Consider the following 20,838-nt stretch of genomic DNA (forward strand, 5'->3'; position numbering starts at 1 on the left):
CTGAGATCATGACCTCAGCTGAAGGCAGACATTTAATGACTGAGTGATGTAGGTGCCTCTAATCCCCTATTTTTGCTCTACCTATTCAACCCCTTTACCCAACCTTCTTCCTTGCAACCTCTGACAACTACTGATCTTACTATCCCTATCGTTTGTCTTTTCCAGAATGTCATATAATTGCAATCATATAGTAAGTAGACTTAGCAGACTCACTTCTTTCTTCACTCATCAATATGCATTTAAGTTTTATTCATGTCTCCTTGTGGCTTGATTTCCCATTTCTTTTTTGTTTGTTTATACCATATTTTCATTATATATACATCATATTTTATATATATCTCAGAATTTGTTTTTCCATTCACTCATTAAATAATATCTTGGTTGCTTGCAGGTTTTGGTAATTATGAATAAAGTTGTTATAAACTTTTATATGCAGATTTTTGTATGGATCTCCAGTTGGGTAAATAGCTAGGAGTATGATCGCAGAATCTGACAGTAAAACTATGTTTTGCTTTGAAAGAAACTGCCAAACTGTCTTCCCAAGTGACTGTCCTATATTGCATTCCCACCAACAATGAATGGCAGTTCCTGTTCACCTGCATACTCACCAGCATTTGGTGGTGTCAGTGTTTTGAATTTTGACCATTCTTTTATTTATTCATTTATTTATATTGTATTTATTTTATTGAGAGAGAGCTTGCACATGTGGTCAGGAGAGGGGTAGATTGAGAGGGAAGGAGAGAATCCCAGTGCAGGCCTCAACTTTAGGACCCTGAGATCATGATCTTGCCAAAACCAAGAGTTGGATGCTTAACCAACGAGCCAGCCAGGCACCCTTTTTAAAATTTTTTTAAATTTTATTTGTTTATTTATTTCTTAAAATAGGCTCCAAGCCCAGGGTTGATCCAGTGCATGGCTTGAATTTACAACCCTGAGATCAAGACCTGAGCTGAGATCAAGAGCTGGACACCCAACGAACTAAGTCACCCAGGTGCCCTGATTTTGACTATTCTAACAAGTTTGTAGTGGTATCATGATTGTTTTAATTTCCTAATGACATATGATGTGGAGTATCTTTTCATATGCTTATTTGTCATTTATATATCATCTTTGATGAGGTGTCTATTCAGGTCTTTTGCCCATTTTTTAATTGGGTTGCTTGTTTTCTTATTGCTGAGTTTTAAGAATTCTTTGCATATTTTGGATAACAGGGTTGTGTGTGTGTTTTTTAAGTTATTTATTTATTTACTTATTTATTTATTTATTTAGAGAGAGAGAGTGCACAACCAGGCAGAGTGGCAAGGAAGATGGAGAGGGAGAAGCAGGCTCTGAGCAGGGAGCCTGATGCAGGGCTTGATCCCAGGACCCTGGGATTATGACCTGAACTGAAGGCAGATGCTCAATCGACTGAGCCACTCAGGTGCCCCAGGATAACAGCTTTTATCTTGTGTTTTGCAAATATTTTCTCCCAGTCGGTGGCTTGTCTTATCATTCTCTTGATTGTGTCCTCAGCAGAGCAATTTTTAATTTTAATGAAGCTCAGATTATCAATTATTTCTTTCACAGACCATGACTTTGACATTGTGTGGAAAAGTCATAACTTCTTCTAGAAGCTTTAAGTTTTATAGCCTTGTATCTTATGTTTAGTTCTCAATTTTTCATGATAAGTATAAGGTATATGTCTAAATAAATTTTTTTTTGCATATGGACATTTTATTGTTCCAGCATATTTGTTGGAATAAGTATCCTTTCTCCATTGTCAATTTCTTTGCTCCCTTATCAAGATATCAATGGACAGTTTTTGTATGGGTCTATTTCTAGAGTCTCTATTCTGTTCCATCTGTCAACCTGTGGATTTTTTCACCAGTTCTACACCATCTTGATTACTGTAGCTTCATGTAAATCTTGAAATTAGGTAGTGTCAGTCCTCCAACTTTGTTCTTTTTCAGTATTTTGTTGATTACTCTAAGTCTTTTGCCTCTCCATATAAACTTTAGAATCAATTTATCAACACCCACAAAATAGCTTACTGGGATTTTGACTGGGGTCATTGGAATATCTAGATCATGTTATCACCATGACATCTTAACAACATTGAGCCTTCCAGTCTATGGACACAAAATATCCCTCTGTTTATTTAGATTTTTCTTGATTTCTTTTATCAGAATTTTAGAGTTTTCTGCATATAGATCCTATTTTTCTTTAGGTAGGCTCCACACTCAATATGGGGCTTGACCTCATGACCCCGAGGGCAAGAATTGCATGTTCCACTGACTGAGCTAGTTGGGTGCCCTGATCCCATACATATTTTGTTTATGCTCACATTGTTTTAGCTCTCTGCCTTTTGGAATTCTTTGAGGCCTAGGTTTGAAGTACATTCGTAAAGAGCTACCATTTCCTTCTGCCACATACTGAGATGGCTTTACAAGCCTGTTTCTTACAAGAAATGGGACTGTAATACCGTACTCATAGGTTTCTCATTAGGATCAAACAAGGATGCTTGTGAAATGCTTAGAACAGTGGCTGGCATATGGTTTAAGCTCATTCCATTTTAGCTCTTATTAATGACTATCAAAATCCAGGAAAGAATGCTACAGGGAAAAGCTAAATGTCCACTTAGCAAGTTTCTAATTTCTAAAGGTCAGGATTCCAGCTTAGTAAGAGAAAAGAGTCTTGCACATGACACAAGACTATGAGACTATCTTAATCCATGCCATGCTGGCATACAGCAGACAACGTGAATAATCCTGTCTGAAAGTCTTTCCTTCTTTCCCCTGAACCTCCCTCTATCTTCAAGGGTTTGTTGTCCTGACCAGGACCCCTGGAGGGAACACTGGATTCCTGCTGGCAGATCCCAAGAGAACTTCTCAGACAGATCCTTGGAACTGTCTTGAATCTGTAGGGTCCTCTGTGGAGCAGAGCAACTGTAGAGGGCTGACCACATGAACAGAAAGGTTATTAAAGCATTTGGCTAAAAGCTGGGGTTGGGTGAAATGTTAACCAAACAGTGCTTTGATAGGCTCAACGTATTGCAGGACTGCATTAGAGGGGTCAACTTCAGATCTGGATAGCAAAGTGGACCCAGAGTCCTATTCCCTTGGAAACTACAAAGATAGGTGTGTAATATTGAATCCAGAAACTTCTTTTTTTAAAAGATTTTTAAAACAATGTATTCATGAGGGACGCCTGGGTGGCTCAGCAGTTGGGCGCCTGCCTTCAGTCTAAGGTATGATACTGGAGCCCTGGCAATTAGCCATAATATGACTGCAGTAAAAATCTCATTAGAGATTTTAGGTGTTTCAGAGATTAGAGGTGTTTTAAGATGATAACATTTTCACAGGTTGATCTGGAAGGGAGCTCAGTTAGAATGATCTTCTCCAACCCTCTTATCTCACACAGGAGAAACTATTTCAAACTCAGAGAGGTTAGGTGACCTGGACAAGGTACACAGCACCACCAGGCTTAACTCTTGGGCATTGATTTTCCTGTGAGGTTAGGCAGATGAGGAATCCTTTGTTCCCTTTTCTACTTACAGAGATTTTTTTTAATTTTAATTTTTTTTTTAAGATTACTTTCCTAGTCCTAACAAGTAGCCCTGCTACCCAGGGGCTCCTGTCTTTAATGATTAAATCCCGTTCTTTTTTTTGTTTTGTCTCCCAGGCCTCCCGCTTTCTGGTTGGTTGAGAAACTGGCCTGTCTGGTCCGGGTCCAGCCCCACCCACCCCCAACTCCGGGCGGGCTGGCTGAGAACAGCTGACACCAGCAGTAGCTCACGTGACTAGTAGGGCTCTCAGTTCCGCTCCCTGTCCCAGACCGGGGTGGGTACTTGCAGGGACTCCTTCTGTGGGGGGCACCAGGTAGGCACCCCAGCCCTGCCTGTCCACTGCTGGGACGGTGAGGGGGATACCACACAGGCGCAATTGGACAGACTTGGGCAGATCAGATGTCAGGTCTTCTGTGCTTGCCCAGGGCTCTTCAGGCGGCGGGGACAGAATGTAGCTGCCCTCAAGGGGTCTCACAGCATTCCTACTTGCCCTCCCCCTCCCCCAGCTCCCTACCTCCAGGAAGATTGCTCAGCCCTTCCTTCCTCTGTTCTTTGGCCTTCCTTTCACCTCAGCTACAGATCTTTTTCCCCTTTCTCTCTGCTGATTTAGCAGCATCCTGCTGGGGGTGTGGAGGGATTAATCAGTGACAGGAAGCTGCCTCTTTCAGAGCAGTGACTTCGCTGTGGTTAGGAAAGCCTCTGCAAGACCAGCCCTAGAAGTCTGTCGTGCTTCACCCCTCTGCTCCTGCCATGGGGCACCTTGGGGTCCTCCTCTTCCTGCTTGGGGGCCTGGGAACTCTCGCTGATATCTGCGGTGAGTAACCAAATCTACTCTGTGCCTCTTTCCTCCTGGGTCCTTGGGGGGAGGGGGGCTGTTTTGTCCGAACCTCTCATGAGGTAGCTGGAGAAACTGAGGCTCGGATGTGTGGGAGGATCCGATTTAACTGCCCCTTTGGGCTTCCACAGCAGTTGGGACTTAGCTGGACTTCAATGTTTGACACACTGTATTGAGATTAATTACAGTTGACCCTCGAACAACATGCGTTAGGTCTGCTGACCCTCCATGCAGCCAAAAATCTATCTATAACTTTCAACTCCCCCAAAACTTTTTTTTTTTAAGATTTTATTTATTTATTCACGAGAGACACTGAGAGACAGGCAGAGACATAGGCAGAGGGAGAAGCAGGCTCCTCACAGGGAACCAGATGCAGGACCAGATCCCAGGACTGGGATCACCCTGTAGATGCTCAACCGCTGAACCACCCAGCTGTCCCTCAACTCCCCCAAACTTAGCTACTAATAGCCTACCATTGACTGAAAGCCTTACTAATAAGATCAACAGTCAATTAACACATATTTTGTAAATGTATTATATACTGTATTCTTAGGATAAAGTCAGTTGGAAAAAAGAAAATGTTAAGAAAATCACAAGGGGGATCCCTGGGTGGCTCAGTAGTTTGGCGCCTGCCTTTGGCCCAGGGCGCGATCCTGGAGTCCTGGATCGAATCCCGTGTCGGGCTCCCGGTGTGGAGCCTGCTTCTCCCTCCTCCTGTGTCTCTGCCTCTCTCTCTATCATAAATAAATAAATAAATAAATAAATAAATAAATAAATCTGAAAAAAAAAAAAAAGAAAATCACAAGGGAAAGAAAATAGATTTGGGGCACCTGGGTGACTCAGCTAAGCGTCTGCCTTCGGCTCAGGTCGGGATCCCGAGGTCCTGGGATCAAGCCCTGTGACCCTCTCTCAAATAAATAAATGAAATCTTATTTTTTAAAAAAGAAAATACATTAAAAAATTTTAGAGAGTTTATTTATTTGAGAGTGAGAGAGTACAAGTGAGGTGAGGGGCAGAGGGAGAAGCAGACTTAGTGAGCAGGAAGCTCGATGCAGGGCTCAATGCGGTGCTCCATCCAGGGACTCCATCCCTGGATTTACTCATTAATACACGTTGACTGAGGCTTCTCGTGCCGGTATAGCATTGGGGCTTGGGGAAAGAACAAGGCAGGTACCATCCCTGTCCTAGTAGACTGTTCTAGTAAAAGGAACAGACAGAAGAAGTCAAGAGGCAAATCGGTACTGTTTGGGGACTATGGTGAGTGCCAAAGGAAGTGAACCAGGCACGGAGGTTGAGAGCTGGGGGCCACTGATTTAGGCAGAGAATATGAGGAAGGATTTCCAAGGGCCAGGTGTGATAGGGGGATTGAGACCCAGAGGAGGCAAAGAAGCTGGCAAGAAAAGGAGTGGGGTACCTGAGAGAACATAAGTGGCAGGTCATGGCAAGGAATTTGTATTGTATTGTACACAGAGGAGCCTAGCTGCTTCGGCTCTGTGTCCCAGGGCCCCCCTCAGGGGCCTCTTGGGACCTCTTGGGACCGTCTGGGAGTCTGAACACAGACCTGGTGCTCTTTGTGCACTGGAGATAGGCAGAAAGCAGAAAGCAGGCAGGGAAGCCTCTGTGCTCTGGGGCTACCCACCTCTCTTCCCTCCTTGTGTTCTGCCCGCAGCCTTACACTGTATAATATGTTTTCACCCCCTGGATCTCTTGTGATCTTTGGAGAAACCAAGAGGCAGGTTCAGGTGACAGATGAGTCAGTAAAGGGTTGGAGGAGCCAGGCGACCTGCTAAGGCACTCCGGCTTTCCAGGACTTTGCTGGACTCAGTTCTCATAACTCCAGGCCACAGTCTTCCCTGGGCATCGGGAGCCCCACCCACTGTTCCATACATGCAACCAGACCCCTCAGCTCTTGGCTCTTAGTTCCTGTACAGACAGTCCCTAGGAGAGACCTGAAACCCAGTCCTCACCCTCACTGGATCCGAACCATTCAGTAGTTGGCCCACAGACCCAACAGAGAAGCCATGGACCAGGTTTGGGGGTGCAGCTGCCTACTCCTGAGCCAGTTAGCTGCCCAGAACCTCATTCTCTCTTCTGCAAAATGGGCTAAGAATGTTTCCCTGCCTTCCGCCTTGGTGTGGTGCAGAGGATCCCACAGCACCTGCTTTACCAGCTCAAAGCTCTATGAGGTTGTGAAATTGACAAAGATGCTGCACTAATGCTGCCCAGGGTGGGCTCCTGTGCTTTGGAATGTCAGGCCTGTGAGCTGGCAGAGCTGCATGGCCCTGTGAGCAAGAGGCCCCATGGAGAGAGCTCGCCCTGGGCCATTTTTATGACTGGAGGCTGAATTGTGGTTATTGGCCTCTCTTTATAGCTCTGGCTCCTCTTCTTATCACTTCTAATCCCAAGGCTGACTCACCTGCTGGAGGTCAGAGCCAGGAGCCCGGGTGAGGCTCCCCTACCAGTTTGAAGAAAAGGAAAAGGGAAAGAGAGGGACAAGGGGACATATGACCAGAGAGACAGGCTGAAAGAGGTAGAGACTGAGACGGGGCAGTCCGGGTGGCTTAGCGGTTTAGCGCCGCCTTCAGTCCAGGGCCTGATCCTGGAGACCTGGGTTCCCTGCATGGAGCCTGCTTCTCCCTCTGCCTGCGTCTCTGTCTCTCTCTCTCTCTGTGTCTCTCATGAATAAATAAATAAAATCTTAAACAAAACAAAACAAAACAAAAAGAGACTGAGACAGATCCAGACAGAGAGGGGGGAAATACCTACAGGAATGGGAGGCAGCCCCAGAAAGACACTGAGAAAGAGAAAGGAAAGAAAAGCAACCCTTGTGCCCAACCCCCACCTCTTCTAGGCCCTCCATAGGTAGTAAGAGATACCTGTGACTTTTGGGAAAACAGACATGAGATGGTGGGACTCTTGGGGTGCCTGGCTGGCTCAGTCCACAGAGCATGTGACTCTAGATATCAGGGTCATGAGTTTGAACCCCACTCTGGGTGCAGAGATTACTTTAAAAAAATGATGGTGGGGTCCAAACCAAGAGAGATGGGCCTGTATGAGAGAAACCCCAGTCCTTGTGCAGGTGAAGAGCTCTGGTGGTAGTTCCTTTTCTCAGTCCCCCTCTCAGGAGGGGCAGCTTACCCAGCATCCTGGGACTCAGCACAGTGGAAGCAGCTGGAGCCCTGCAAATAACTGGGAGGCAGTAAATGGGGAAAAGTCCAAAGTACCTCCAAGGCCACCCACTGAGCTCAGGTTCCTCCCCTAAAGGAAGAAGGCAGGGTCAGCTGGAGCTGGGAAATGCCTCTGAGGCTTCTACTTCCCCAGTATTTCAGCATTCTGATGACACAGTTTCAGGCAAATCTCAAAGCACACAGAGAAATGGTTGCAGATGATGATGGCTTTCTAACAGATTCACCCCTCAATCTCAGGCCCTCTTCACCTAACAAGATGTGGCAGGAAAAGCATTATTTTGAGATCTGCACAGAGGAATCTTTTTTTTTTTTTTTTTGCACGGAGGAATCTCATCAGGCAGCCCCAGTTAGCCATGGGCAGCCTACATGGTTTATTTGGCCTTGTTTGTTTGTTTTAAGATTTATTTACTTGTTTTAGGGGGGAGGGGCAGAAGGAGAGGGAGAGAGAACCTTCAAGCAGACTCCCTGACCTGGGGCTTGATCCCATGATCCTGAGATCATGACCTGAGCTGAAATCAAGGGTTGGCCATTTAACTGACTGAGCCACCTGGGAACCCCAGCCTGAAGTGTTTTATTTATTTATTTATTTATTTATTTATTTATTTATTTATTTATTTATTTATTTATGATTTTATTTATTCATGAGAGACGCAGAGAGAGAGGCAGAGACGTAGGCAGAGGGAGAAGCAGGCTCCCTGCGGGGAGCCTGATGCAGGACATCCCAGGACCCTGGGATCAGGACCTGAGCCAAAGGCAGATGGCTTAACCACTGAGCCATCCAGGTGCCCCACCTGAAGTGTTTTAAAACTGGGTGTGAGGGGATCCCTGGGTGGCTCAGTAGTTTGGCACCTGCCTTTGGCCCAGGGCGCGATCCTGGAGTCCCGGGATCGAGTCCCATGTCGGGCTCCCAGCATGGAGCCCGCTTCTCCCTCCTCCTGTGTCTCTGCCTCTCTCTCAATCTCTGTGTCTATCATGAATCAATCAATAAATAAATCTTTAAAAAAATAAAAAAATAAAACTGGGTGTGTAACATGTTCTGCATGTGGGTTATGGTTTTTGTAAATGGATTTGGCAGAGCACCAAAGAACAGAGGCTTTGCAGGCAGGTTCATCCTTGGCTCTGCAGCCTGTATAAGACACAACATGACTTTGTACGGCTGTTTCCTCTTTGTGCAAAGCAATGGTGACAGTTCCTATGCCACAGGGCTAGCATGAGAATCAGGTGAGGTCAGGTGCAGTGCCTGGGGCACATAACGCAGCTGGGCCTCCACTCTCTTGTTACCCATGGTGGCAGAGTGGTTGCCTGGTACCAGCTTCCTCTGCCTTCAGCCCCCCACCTCTTCCTGGCTCACTCCAACTGCTGTTTTGGGATATCTGCTTCCCCTCTTTACCACCTTTCATTACTGCCATATTTTCCCATATAAGTAGGTTGTGTGCTTGATGGGGATGGAGTAGAAATGTTTATTCCCTGGAGAAGGCTCTGGTAAGGTAAAAGCAGTTCCTTGCTGGTGGCCTGGCCCTGCAACCTCACTTGGCCTATTCTCTTTCCTAAGAAATACCGGAGGTGAATAGCAAGCTGGTGGAGACACTGGGCCAGCGCCTCTTGCCCTGGATAGACTGGCTCTCCCTGGAGCACCTGAACCCCAGTATCTACATTGGCCTACGCCTCTCCAGCCTGCAGGCTGGAGCCAGGGAGGCCTTCTATCTGCACATCCTCAAGCTCAAGTACCAGCAGAGCTTCCTGAGGTATCCCTGTTCACTTTCTTCTCCTTTCCACCTCCTAAGAGACAGGAGACATATGTTCTGATTTGGGTTGCTACTGCTTTGTTGGGAGACTTTGGGCAAATTTTGTCTCCTTTGACACTTTCTCCATCTGTAGAATGGGGTTGGCTTGACTAGATTGGAGGCAGACATCACTAATCCATGACTATAATCCCTCTCATAGTGAGCCCAGAAGCAGCATTTAGCAGCATCTAACTCTGTGCTCCCTTTCCAGGGGGCATTAAGGGGAGGCCTGTTCTGAGGTTCAGTGTAGGAGTTTGAGTGAAAGGTGAAGGATCATGAGCATCTGCTGCTTGGATTCCTTCTCAAGAAGTGGACACAGGGCAGGGAGAGGGAAGAAAGGGAAGACTGTGTAGGCAAAGTGTGATCAATATGGCGGGGCAAACACAGGTCACTTGGATGTGAGAGCCCTTGGGGCTTGTCTTTTTTATCTTTACAAAATATGTATGGCATGTACCTTAGAATGTGCATAGCTGACTGTCTACTTTTGGTAGTTCTAGCAAAGTTTCTCATTGTTAGGATTCTTTTCACTTTATGATGTTGAGGGTGGTGGTGGTGCCCCAAACCAGGCTTACCAGGGTGGCATTTTCTTACAGAAATATTGTTAACTGGCTTTAGTCCTAGGCTTGCTGTCAACGATGACAACAGGGACGACCAGGCCAAGCCCTCCATGGGCCAGCTGGCCCTCTACCTGCTGGCTCTCAGGGCTAACTGTGAGTTCGTTGGAGGCCACAAGGGTGACAGACTGGTCTCCCAGCTGAAGCGGTTCCTGGAAGATGAGAAGAGGGCCATTGGTGAGAGGACATAGTCTGCCAAATGTGTGGGGGCCTCACTGAGTAGCATTTTCTGGGGAAGCATCTAAGTCAGAACTTCAGGTTTTCTTCCAGGCCTCTTTCCCAACCTCCATTCTGCTTGTCTCACTATCCACCTAGAGGCTTGGCCCTGCTGCAGTAGCCATCCTTGATCAAGCCTTTCCTGTATCCCACATGCACTCTGTTGGCAAGTTCTACTGCTCAGCTATCAGGACTGAACTGACTTTCTACTTCTGGGACAACTCCATGGCCTCCGTACTTCTTACTCCTCAGGCTCTCTCTGCTAACTGTCCTGCCTCCTGATTCGACCCAGCACATGACAACTAGGGCAAGCCTTTTTTTTTTTTTTTTTTTTTTAAAGATTTATTTATTTATTCATTCAGAGAGAGCGAGAGAGAGTCAGAGACACAGGCAGAGGGAGATGCAGGCCCCATGCAGGAAGCCCGACGCGGGACTCGATCCCGGGTCTCCAGGATCACACCCCAGGCTGCAGGCGGCACTAAACCGCTGCGCCACTGGGGCTGTAGGACAAGCCTTTTAATTATAAACTTGATCTTGTTAGCCTGCTGAAACCCTGCAGAGGCTGCTCACTGCTGTGTCACAGGCCTTCAGGCCCATCTGTCTGTCTTTTTCTCTTCTTCAGGACTTGCTGGCCCACTCGCTCGTTCACCCAGGCACCTGCCTTTCTGGCTCTGGCCACACTGATATCTCCGCTTACAGATCAGGGTCTTTATATATGTTATATATATATATATATATATATATATATATATATATATATATCTGGAAGGTTTCCTTCTTCTAGCTTACCCCTGCTCCTCTTTAGCTATTCTCCACCCTGCCTCCCCTATGTCACTGCCTTAGAGAATCCTGCCCTGATTCCCCAGCTACTCAGAGGCCTCTACTGTATGGCCCCAGAGGCCTCAGTCCACATTTCAGTTCTAATCATGCTGTCATGGGTGCAGGTTGGGTTACTGTTGGAGGCCCTGGCTGCACTCTGCCTGGCTGGTTGCCACTAGCTCAGTCACCACCCTGAGCATAGCATCTGACACAGAGCGGATCCTCAGCAAGAATGGGTTGGAACAATGAAGGAATAAAAGATCCCATCACCCAGAGGATGGTGTTGGGAAGTGCGAGCAATGGGGTCCCATGTGCTGGCTGGGCTGGTTCCTGGGAGGGGGCAGGGAGGCAACCCCTCAGGCCCGGCATAAAGTCCCTGCCCCTGGTTTTCTCCCTCTTAGGACCCAATCACAAGGGCCACCCCCGCACTAGCTACTACCAGTATGGCCTGGGCATCCTGGCCCTGTGTGTCCACCAGAAGCGGCTCCATGACACCGTGGTGGGCAAGCTCCTGTATGCTGTGGAACATGACCATCATCTCCACCGGGACCACCTCTCTGTGGGTGAGTGGGCTAGACCCTACTAAAGCCAGGTTGGCACTCCTCCAGCCCCCAGCCCCAACTGAAGGCCTCCATCCCCTGCCCCTTGCTCACCTTTCCCTGGGACCCCTCCTTATGTGTCTCTTAGGAGTGAAATGATGAGGGCTCATGTGTGTGTGGTACAGAGGTTGTGAGTCAGTTTTGTAGCTAGACTGGGACCCTGACCCCAGCTTTGTCACATACTTATTGTAGGCCACCCCTCAGATGGCCATTCTGATTCAGCTTCTCCTATAAAATAACCTCCCAACAGTATCCTGATAAAAAAATGCCTTCTGAGTAGAGGGCTTAGCATAGTGCCTGGCATGGAGAAAGTTCTAGATATATAGCTATGATCTTGTCATCATATGAACTGAGAAGCCTGAGACCTGGATCCTGGAACTGCTACCTCACTGTGTTGCCTTGGTTCTCTAGTACCCTTTCTTTCTTTCTTTCTTTCTTTCTTTCTTTCTTTCTTTCTTTCTTTCTTTCTTTTTTTTAAAGATAAAAAAAGAGATTTTATTTATTTATTCATGAGAGACACACAGAGAGAGGCAGAGACATAGGCAGGGGAAGAAACTGTCTGCGGGGAGCCTGATGTGGGACTCGATCCCGAGACTCCAGGATGATGACCTGAGCCAAAGGCAGATGCTCAACCACTGAGCCACCCAGGTGCCCCTCCAATGCCTTTCTTATCATTGTGATTCAGGCTCTCTTTTAGTTCTGGGATTCTGTGTGTGCCTCACATGGGTGAGGGTAGGGTGAAGTAGGTTGGGAGGGTGAGAAGGTGCCCCAGAGAGAAGGTGACAGGGAGCTTGCTCTGCCTGAGGCTTATAGAAAAAACACTCTGGACCGAGTAAATCACTTCAGGATGAGGACAGGGATTGGGGGGCTTCAAATCCCTCAGGGCCCAGGCAGCAACCTCAACCTATTAAATCAGATCACATGGGGGTGGTCCCAGCTATTGGTCTGTTCCAAAATGCAGGCCGGTTTGGGAACAAGTGGTGTAGGATAAAGTCCTCTTGAGCCTCTCTCTTCCGGGCTCTCTCCCTAACCTCTAACCCCTAAACAGTAGACAGAGTAAGGTGAGCAACCATTCTTGTTTGCCTAGAACTAAGGGGCTTCCCAGGACACTGGACTTGCAATGGCCAAACTGGGAAAGTTCTGGGCAAACTGGGCTGAGTTGGTCCCCCTAACTGGTGAGAACTTTCTAAAATGCTGATCTGACTATGCCCCTTCCTTAAGCCCTCTGGGGCAGCCCATTGCCCCAGGGCCCTGCCTAGACTGACCTCAGTTGGCTCTGTCCCTTGCAGACACAGTGGCCATGGCAGGCTTGGCCTTCACCTGTCTGGATGACTCCAACTTCAACCCCAGTCAGAGACACCGGATCACCCTGGCCATTAGGACAGTACGAGAGAAGATCCTGAAGGCCCAGACCCCTGAGGGCTACTTTGGGAATGTCTACAGCACCCCTTTGGCATTACAGGTAGGAAAGATAGCTTGGGGCCATAGTCCATCCTTGTGTTTGGAGGACGGTGGCCTGACTGGGGACCAGAAGACCTGGCTCCTCCATGCCAGCTGACCCACCTCCTCTTTGTCTTCCCCATTTGTCACCAGTTACTGATGAATTCCTTCATGCCTGGAGAGAAGCTGGGTACAGCATGCCTCAAGGCAAGGACTGCTCTGTTGGCCAGTATGAAGGATGGGGCCTTCCGGAATGCTCTCTTAATTTCCCAGCTGCTGCCTGTCCTGAACGGCAAGAGCTATGTAGATCTCATCTCCCCAGACTGTGAGGCACCAAGAGGTAGCTGGGCCTTTCGCAGGCGCCCTGTTCTTTTCATCTGCAGAGTGCTCCCTGAAGTCTGAATGTCCCAGGGAAGGGAGATGGCTTAGTCTTGATTTGCTGAGTCCACAGGTGTTTGTGGGTGCACATGGGACACACCTGCAGCTAAGATGTAGACATAGCTTCCAGAAAGTCATAGTGTGGGGAAAGAGATACCAAAATAGAGAGCTCTGGGTGGGCCATGAATCTGCAGCCCCTCATGTAATACCCCATGCAGAAATGTTTGAATGAGTAAATGGGGAGAGACACATTTTGGATAGTCCTGATACATCATAATGAGTTCCAATTAGCAGCTTGAATCAGGGCTTCATCTGGGAGAGGGACTTGAGTTGGTGAGTAGGATTTGCTGGAGGATAAGAGCAATAGCAAGGGCAGAACAGAGAGGGGGCGGTAGGAACAAAGGTGCCAAGGTATAGAAGACTGACATTTGGGGAAAAGGTCTTCCTAGAAACTGGGATATGGAAGAATGAGATGGAGTTGCAGGCAGGAGAATGAAAAGAAGGGGAGACCCTCTGTGGTAATGGTGTGTGTGGGGTGATATGAACAGATGCATGTTCAAGAAAGATACCTTGGGCTGCTCTGTGGCAGATAGGTGGTAAGGGGGATACTGGAGTCAGAAAAACCAGGGAGGGGCCCAAGCTTGGGCAACCTTGGCACATGAGGGCAAAGGGACAGGGGAGGCTGGGCTGGTGGCTGGGGGTGGTGCTGGCTGGGATGGACCACAGTGTCCTCGAGGGAAGAAAGGATGACTAGCACCTGGCTCCCTGCCCTCACACTAGCTACCCCTTCCTCTCTCTCTGGCATAGTCCTATTGCAACCAGCCATGGAGAATCCTTCACAGACCCGAGAGGTCATCAGCGTCATGCTGAAGGTCCCCAGTGTCTTGCCACCATACAGACACTCCATCTCTGTCCCTGCTGGGTCCTCCTTGGAAGATGTCTTTAAGAAGGCCCAGGAGCTCGGAGGATTCACGTAAGACCCCTACCTCTTGGTCCTCACCCCACCGGACCCCACATCCCTGAAACAGAACATGGATGGGATGGGGATGGAAGAAGAGGTTCCCCAGTAGAGGTGCTGGCCCAGGCTCTGTTGTCTTCACTCCTTTTTCTTTTCTTTTTTTTTTAAGATTTTATTTATTTATTCATGAGAGACACAGAGAGAGGCAGAGACATAGGCAGAGGGAGAAGCAGGCTCCCTACATGGAGCCTGATATGGGACTCAATCCCAGGACCCTGGGATCACAGCCTGAGCCAAAGGCAGATGCTCAACCATTGAGCTACCCAGGCATCCCCACCTTCTCTATTCCTGAATGGCCCACACTGTAGTGGAAACGGGCTGCTGTGGGCCAGCATTGTCGGTGGCTCTGAGAACATGCTCTGGGGGCAGAGCATCCACATTGGAATCCCAGCTCCACTACTCCCCAGCCAGGTACCCAGAGCTAGTTATTTACCTGCAGCCCAGTGAGAACACCAGCTGTGCCCTGCTCCTCACAGGGCCCATGCAAGGAGTCTAGGAATTAGCACACAAAGAGGACATGGCATATGTGGGAAGTGGCACCTGCACTTAGTTAGCTCAATACAGGCTAGCTTTCAAAAGAATAAGAATTTTTATTATCAGGCAATCTTGGCCTCATTCCTGTGACGAATTACCTTGGGCAAGTCCTCTGTAGAATGTAGAGGTTGGACAACATCCTTAAACTTACTTCTCACTCTGACAAGATTCGACAAGTCTGGGGCTGAGGATTTCTAGAGCATTGCTCTATGCCCAGCCATGTCCATGCTTAAATAACATGGGTGGAATTCTTGTGTTACCAATGGGGAATCTGAACCAGAGGAGTTGAGTGCTTCCACGGGATCACCCAGACTCCAGACTTCTCTTCTAGAAAGCTGGGCCTCAGTTTGAGAGGGCCTCAGTTTCTGTTCCCCACCTGGAGTTCCCAAAGGACAAAGAGGGTCCATAGCTGGTGTCTTGAAATTGTCTGGGCCAGGGAATTTTGGGCCAGAGATACACAAAAACCCCTTTAAAGAACAAAAATTCTCCCAGACCTAGGTTATTTCTGTTATACTATGACTTAGATGTATATTATTATGGTTACCATTAAAAGTCCCTTTTCTTTCTGGCTCCAAACATCTGTAAATCCTAAACAACTTTGCAAATTAGATATAAAGTGTAAAAAGAGTAACATTTAAATAAGGACTATTTGCTGAGGAGCCAGGTGTACATGGCCAGGCATGGGATGGGGTGAGCCCGATGCTCTCAGCTGCTGAGGCCTGAGCTACTGTCAAGCCTGAGTTTGTCCAGGTGACTGTGGCTTCTTAGGCCCTTCCCTGGCCCCGAACACTCCATTCACTACTGAGCCCACCTCAGTTCTCTTCCCAGTAGTCTGCAGTGCATACAACACAGTCCCAGATGGCCACACACACTGAGCAACTTGGCAGGCCCAGTCTAGCAGGCATTGAGAGTATGCAGAACCTGCTGGCATTCATGTCTGAATCATGTCCTCAAAATGAAGAAAAATGGAACTTAACATTCTAATGCAGAAGTCCAGGATCTCTGAGAAGACATCAGGGAAACAATTTTGTCAGTGGGGGTGGGTGCCTGAACTGGGTGCAGAGGCCAGACAGGAAGGTTGTATTTAGGGGCCTATAAATGAACGGCAGAGAAAGGTAGACTGCAGAGAGATCCAGAGAGAAAGAGAGGGGAGAGAAAGAGAGAGAGAGAGAGAGAAATAGAAACAGACGTACTCTAAGCAGCCACATGGACCCACAGAGTTAGAGAATGACAGGACAACAGGGGCTACTCTATGACAACCCCCTCTCCCCCGAACACTTTCCCTTTGACGAAGTGACCCTGAGTGGTTTTCTGTCTCCTAAAACGATAGAAACTTTCCCTCCCTAAGACAGAACCATTGATAAGCCTTTTGGAGGGAGGAAGAACATGACTCATGGACTTTTAAGAGGACCCTTTTGGCAGCAGTGTCCATGTGATTTGGAGAAATGCACAGTTGGAGACAAGGAGCTCAGGGAGGGGGTGTTGTAAATAAGGAGTCTCTTGGCCACAGTGGCCAGAAACCTAACTCTAACCCTCTTTGGTAATGGGGAGCATGGGGTGTGTAGAATCAGAGAGAAGATTAAGCCACCCAGCCATAAGAGAAGGGGAATGCCACTGAGCCCAGATTCTTCCAGAACCAGAGACCCAGTGCCACCACCATATCTCCGTCTTACACATCCCTGCTTCTCTGCATGCTGGTTTCACCCTCTCTCATTGGACATTGGCATCTTAATGTGGTTCTGGCAGCTTCTGCTCCTCACCCCACAATGTCAGCTCCCAGAGAGGGGGCAGCTGCTGAGCCAGTAATGTAATAAGCGTCCCTTCCTAAGCCATGGTCCTGGTCAGTGAGGAGGGGTAAAGTCTCCTGAATGGGCAGTGTCGGGGGGAGTAGAGGAGGGGTAGAGGTGAGGCCCATGGCCTGGAAAGGATTTGGTGAGCTCTGGCCCTGAGGGACAGGCCAGGGCTTTCCTGGTGGGGGTAGTTCTGTTTCTGCCCTCAGGTCAGTGGAAGCAAAAGTCACCCCTTCTTCCTCTGCCTCTCCCTTTGGTAGGTATGGAACGCAGAACACCTTGTCGGGCCCCTACCTGACTTCCGTGATGGGGAAAGAAGTTGGGGAACGTGAGTTCTGGCAGCTCCTCCGAGCCCCTGACACCCCGCTCCTAGAAGGTAAGTCTGGTGGCCACCCACCTCTGGACATCTCCCCTGACCAGCCTGGTTGCTGTGAGGCTTCCCCAGCTCACCTCGGCTTTCCCCTGAACATTTCTGGGCCTCAGCCTCGATAATCACTGATGCTCAAGTTGCTTATAAGTTAACTGAACCCTTAAGAATTCTTAAGTAAGTTATTGTGGCAACTCTAGGAAATCAGATAGGCTAAAAATAAAAAGAAGAAAAAATCAGGAAGCCCCAGTGGCTCAGTGGTTTAGCGCTGCCTTCGGCCCAGGGCCCAATCCTGGAGACCCGGGATCGAGTCCCACGTCGGGCTCCCTGTGTGGAGCCTGTTTCTCCCTCTGCCTCTCTCTCTCTTCTCTCTGTGTGTCGCTCATGAATAAATGAATAAAATCTTTAAAAGAAAAAAAAATCACCTACCATTTGCTACCTAGAAATCGCTTCTTTTAACTGTTGGTGTATTTTCTTCCAGCTAATTTTTTAAATACGTAAGTTTGTTTTTTCTTAAAAATGGAGCTTTCATCTGTAGCAATGCTGTCTGACAGAAATAAAATGTGAGGCACGTATGTAATTCTAAATTTTCTAGATGGTGACACTAATATTAACAGTATATCAAAAAAAAAAAACAAAAAAAACAGTATATCTTATTTAACCGAATATATAAAATATTACTCTTCCAAGATATAATCAATGCAAAATTATTAATGACATTTTTACATGCTTTTTTGTTCTAAGATTTCAAATGCTCAATAGCTCTATGTAGCTAGCGTGAGCATGCTGGATGGCACAGTTCTACATATTGTTTTTGCAACTTTTGAAAAAAAATTCTTTTTAAAAGACATTTTATTTTATTTATTCACTTTTTCAAGTAAGCTCTCTGCCCAATGTGGGACTCGAACTCATGACCATGAGATGAAGAGTCACATGCTCTACTGACTGAGACAGCCAGGTGTTCCGCAACTTATTTTTTTCACTTCTTAACGTATTATAGACATCTTTCCATGTTGTCATATGTAGATTTCCCCCTTCCTTTGAAATAAGCATGTAGAATATATCACTCACGAGGGTGTCTTGGGCTGCAAGTAACAGGAAGCATAGTGCAAACTAGCTTCCACTCTATGACATCCGTTGACCAGAGTCCAGAGGGAAAGAGGACTTCTGGGCTGGTGTAACCTGGACTCCAGCCCTGCTCCCCTATGACTCCATAGTCCTCTTACTGCTGGCTTCCTCTTTTTGTGTCTTCTTGTGTCTTCCCAGGGCTGTTCCCTTTGAAAACTTTGCCCTGAGCAGACAGAGGTGGAATTGGGACACAGGCACATTCCTGGACCCATCCCCATTGTTAGGAGATGGCCCAGGTTCTGTACTCATCATTGGCTAGATAGCAAGGATTGCCACACAACTGGCGTGGGCCAGTCAGGGCCCGCCTCGGCACTGGGTGCTGCAATGCGGTATGGAGTGAGATGGGGAGGCTGCGGCTTCTCAATTCCTGCTAGATATTTAGGGTTTTAACTCCAGTTTTTTTTTTTTTTTTAAGATTTTATCTATTTATTCATGAGAGACACAGAAAGAGAGGCAGGGACACAGGCAGAGGGAGGAGAAGTAGGCTCCATGTAAGGAGCCGGATGTGAGACTCGATCCTGAGAATCCAGGATCACACCCTGAGCCAAAGGCAGATGCTCAATCGTGAGCCACCCAGGTGTCCCTTAACTCCAGTTTTAACTCTTACAACATTAAGCTGTCATGAGCATCCTTGTGCATCAAGCCAGTTACCAGACAGACTCTTCTGAGTCATCTGTCCCTGCTCTTGCTACCTGGAGCTTCTGTGGGGGCACCTATCCCATGCCAGGCATCAGGCCAGGTACTTTCCAGTATGTGGAAAAGCATTCTCTTTCCCTGCCTGCTTCTGAACAGACTGACAAGTAAAACAAAGAGGTGGCAGATGGAGACCCCAGGTCTGACCTCTACTACTGAAAGTCAGGGCTAGAGATTGTAGACTGGTGCAAGAGCCTGATAGACTCAATCATGAGGCAGACGTGGATCATCGTGTCCTCTACCTCCCACCCCCTCTGTTCCCCGGTCCAGCAGGAAGCCCACTCCCATGGGGAAGAAGGAGCACGTGGTTGTGATACCATTATTGTCCTCATTTCAGAAATGGGAATGCTAGCACTCACAGAGGGAAGATAATTTGCCCAAAGTCACACTGCTGATGAGTGCAGAACTGGGGCTTAATCCTAGGTGCCAGGCTGGGCCTTGATTGTCTCTGGTGAGCAGAGGCTGGCTCCAGGAGATTTCACTCGTGGAATTGGCTGTCCCTCCAGACCACACTGAGCAAGTCCCTCTTCCCACCAGCCCCTTAGGGGACCCTGAAGATAGTGAGTCTGGCTGTCAGGTATTGCCAAGGGTCTCTTTCCTTTCATCCCATGTTGGTTATCCAACATGCTGTCCCATGCCCCCTCCTTGGTGGGCTCCCCCACTGTAAAATGAGCCTGGGGGCCTTAGGAACCCTGAGGTCACTGCTGTTTTCAGTTTCCAGAATGGCTCTGGACAGCTCCCTCTTCCCTACCACCAAGCCCTGAGAGGATCCCAGAGACCTTGTCCATGAGAAGAGGTGGGGAGAGTGAGATTCTCTGCCCTGCTAACTCCGCTGCTCACCCCGTTTCTGCAGGTATTGCTGAATACACCCCCAAGAACGGAGAAACCATCGAGCTGAGGCTGGTTAGCTGGTAGCCCCTGGGCTCACCTGCCCACAGCCTGGCCTACTCCCTGGGCTTCTGCCTTCCCTCCAGACATCGCTGTAACAGGCACACACCCAACCCTGCTGCTACCTCATGTGTACTTGGAGCAGTGTCCCCTGGATTACCCACCTATCACCTTCACAGATGTCCTCAGCCATCATCCACCCTGGATCAGGGAACCAAGCACCTTCCCTGGGAAGGGTGCCTTCTCAAGTCTGGCTCAGCCTGGCCACACAGGCATCCCCTGAAGGCCACTCATAGTCTGAAGGGTCTAAAGCAGACTCCTCGACACAAGGAGAAGTCACCGGCTACTAGTGTTGTGAGTACCGCCCCATATGGGATTGGGGTCCTGCGAGGAGACCTCTGTGGCCCAGGGGCTGTGGCCCTGACCCCAGCTCTGTCCCTGGCCTTCAGGGAAGTGGCCCCAGTCCTGGTCGTGGCATAGTGGCTGGGGAGGGCTCTGCAGAGCTGCTCAAAGCCTGCCTCTGAAATGATTAAAGTGTTGATTGTGCACATGCCCCCCCGTGTCCTGATGCCTCAAGCTCGTGACTGAGTACTGAGTACTGGGAGGCGGGGGTGGGGTGGGGGCGCTGGGACAGAGGAGGAGGAGACGCTTCAGAGGGGAGCAGAGGAGGAAGAGGTGGGTGAGCATCCTCCCGGGTGCTGGGAGGACGTGACGCTGGCGGTGGCAACATTGATTACTGCTTAGGGAATATGTACGTGCTAGACACTTTCTCACACAACTCTGAGGTTGTGGATATTCTTATTTTCATCTCTACTTTGCAGATAAGGAAATTGGTACTCACAAAGGATATGTGACTCACCCACAATGTCAAGCAGGGGACATGGCTTAGGAGACAGACCTGGCCTGGGGTGGCCTCCTGGCTCTTCCACTCAAACATTGAAAGGTGGGGGCTTCCGTGGTTGTTATGATTACATGGCAGAGCCCAAATATGACTGGAAGCCCA

The 20,838-nt window shown here is 48.3% G+C and overlaps 1 protein-coding gene across 2 annotated transcripts; it reads left to right on the forward strand.

Annotated features, from left to right (window-relative positions):
• The first annotated feature begins 3,701 nt into the window (after positions 1 to 3,701).
• On the forward strand, positions 3,702 to 20,388 carry TCN2 (transcobalamin 2). Of its 2 annotated transcripts, none has more exons than XM_038575649.1 (10): positions 3,702 to 3,857; positions 4,213 to 4,358; positions 9,120 to 9,312; positions 9,967 to 10,142; positions 11,402 to 11,563; positions 12,889 to 13,061; positions 13,193 to 13,379; positions 14,225 to 14,390; positions 17,020 to 17,135; positions 19,801 to 20,388. In XM_038575649.1, the coding sequence occupies exons 2-10, from the start codon at positions 4,295 to 4,297 to the stop codon at positions 19,860 to 19,862; spliced, it is 1,299 nt and encodes a 432-aa protein (XP_038431577.1). In that variant the 5' UTR covers positions 3,702 to 3,857; positions 4,213 to 4,294; the 3' UTR covers positions 19,863 to 20,388. The 2 variants fall into 2 exon arrangements, with proteins under 2 accessions (XP_038431577.1, XP_038431578.1); XM_038575650.1 differs by having other exon boundaries at positions 3,802 to 3,818.
• Positions 20,389 to 20,838: the final 450 nt, after the last annotated feature.

The sequence above is a fragment of the Canis lupus genome, chromosome 26, assembly GCF_011100685.1.
Source record: "Canis lupus familiaris isolate Mischka breed German Shepherd chromosome 26, alternate assembly UU_Cfam_GSD_1.0, whole genome shotgun sequence".
Classification (NCBI taxonomy): Eukaryota; Metazoa; Chordata; class Mammalia; order Carnivora; family Canidae; genus Canis; species Canis lupus.

What these genes read in the sequence shown, in the direction of transcription:
- TCN2 (XM_038575649.1), top strand. Translation starts at nt 4,295, where the DNA reads ATGGGGCACCTTGGGGTCCTCCTCTTCCTGCTTGGGGGCCTGGGAACT. An exon ending in GCACCCCTTTGGCATTACAG is followed by an intron (nt 13,062 to 13,192) that starts GTAGGAAAGATA and finishes ATTTGTCACCAG; the next exon opens with TTACTGATGAATTCCTTCAT. An exon ending in AGACTGTGAGGCACCAAGAG is followed by an intron (nt 13,380 to 14,224) that starts GTAGCTGGGCCT and finishes TCTCTGGCATAG; the next exon opens with TCCTATTGCAACCAGCCATG.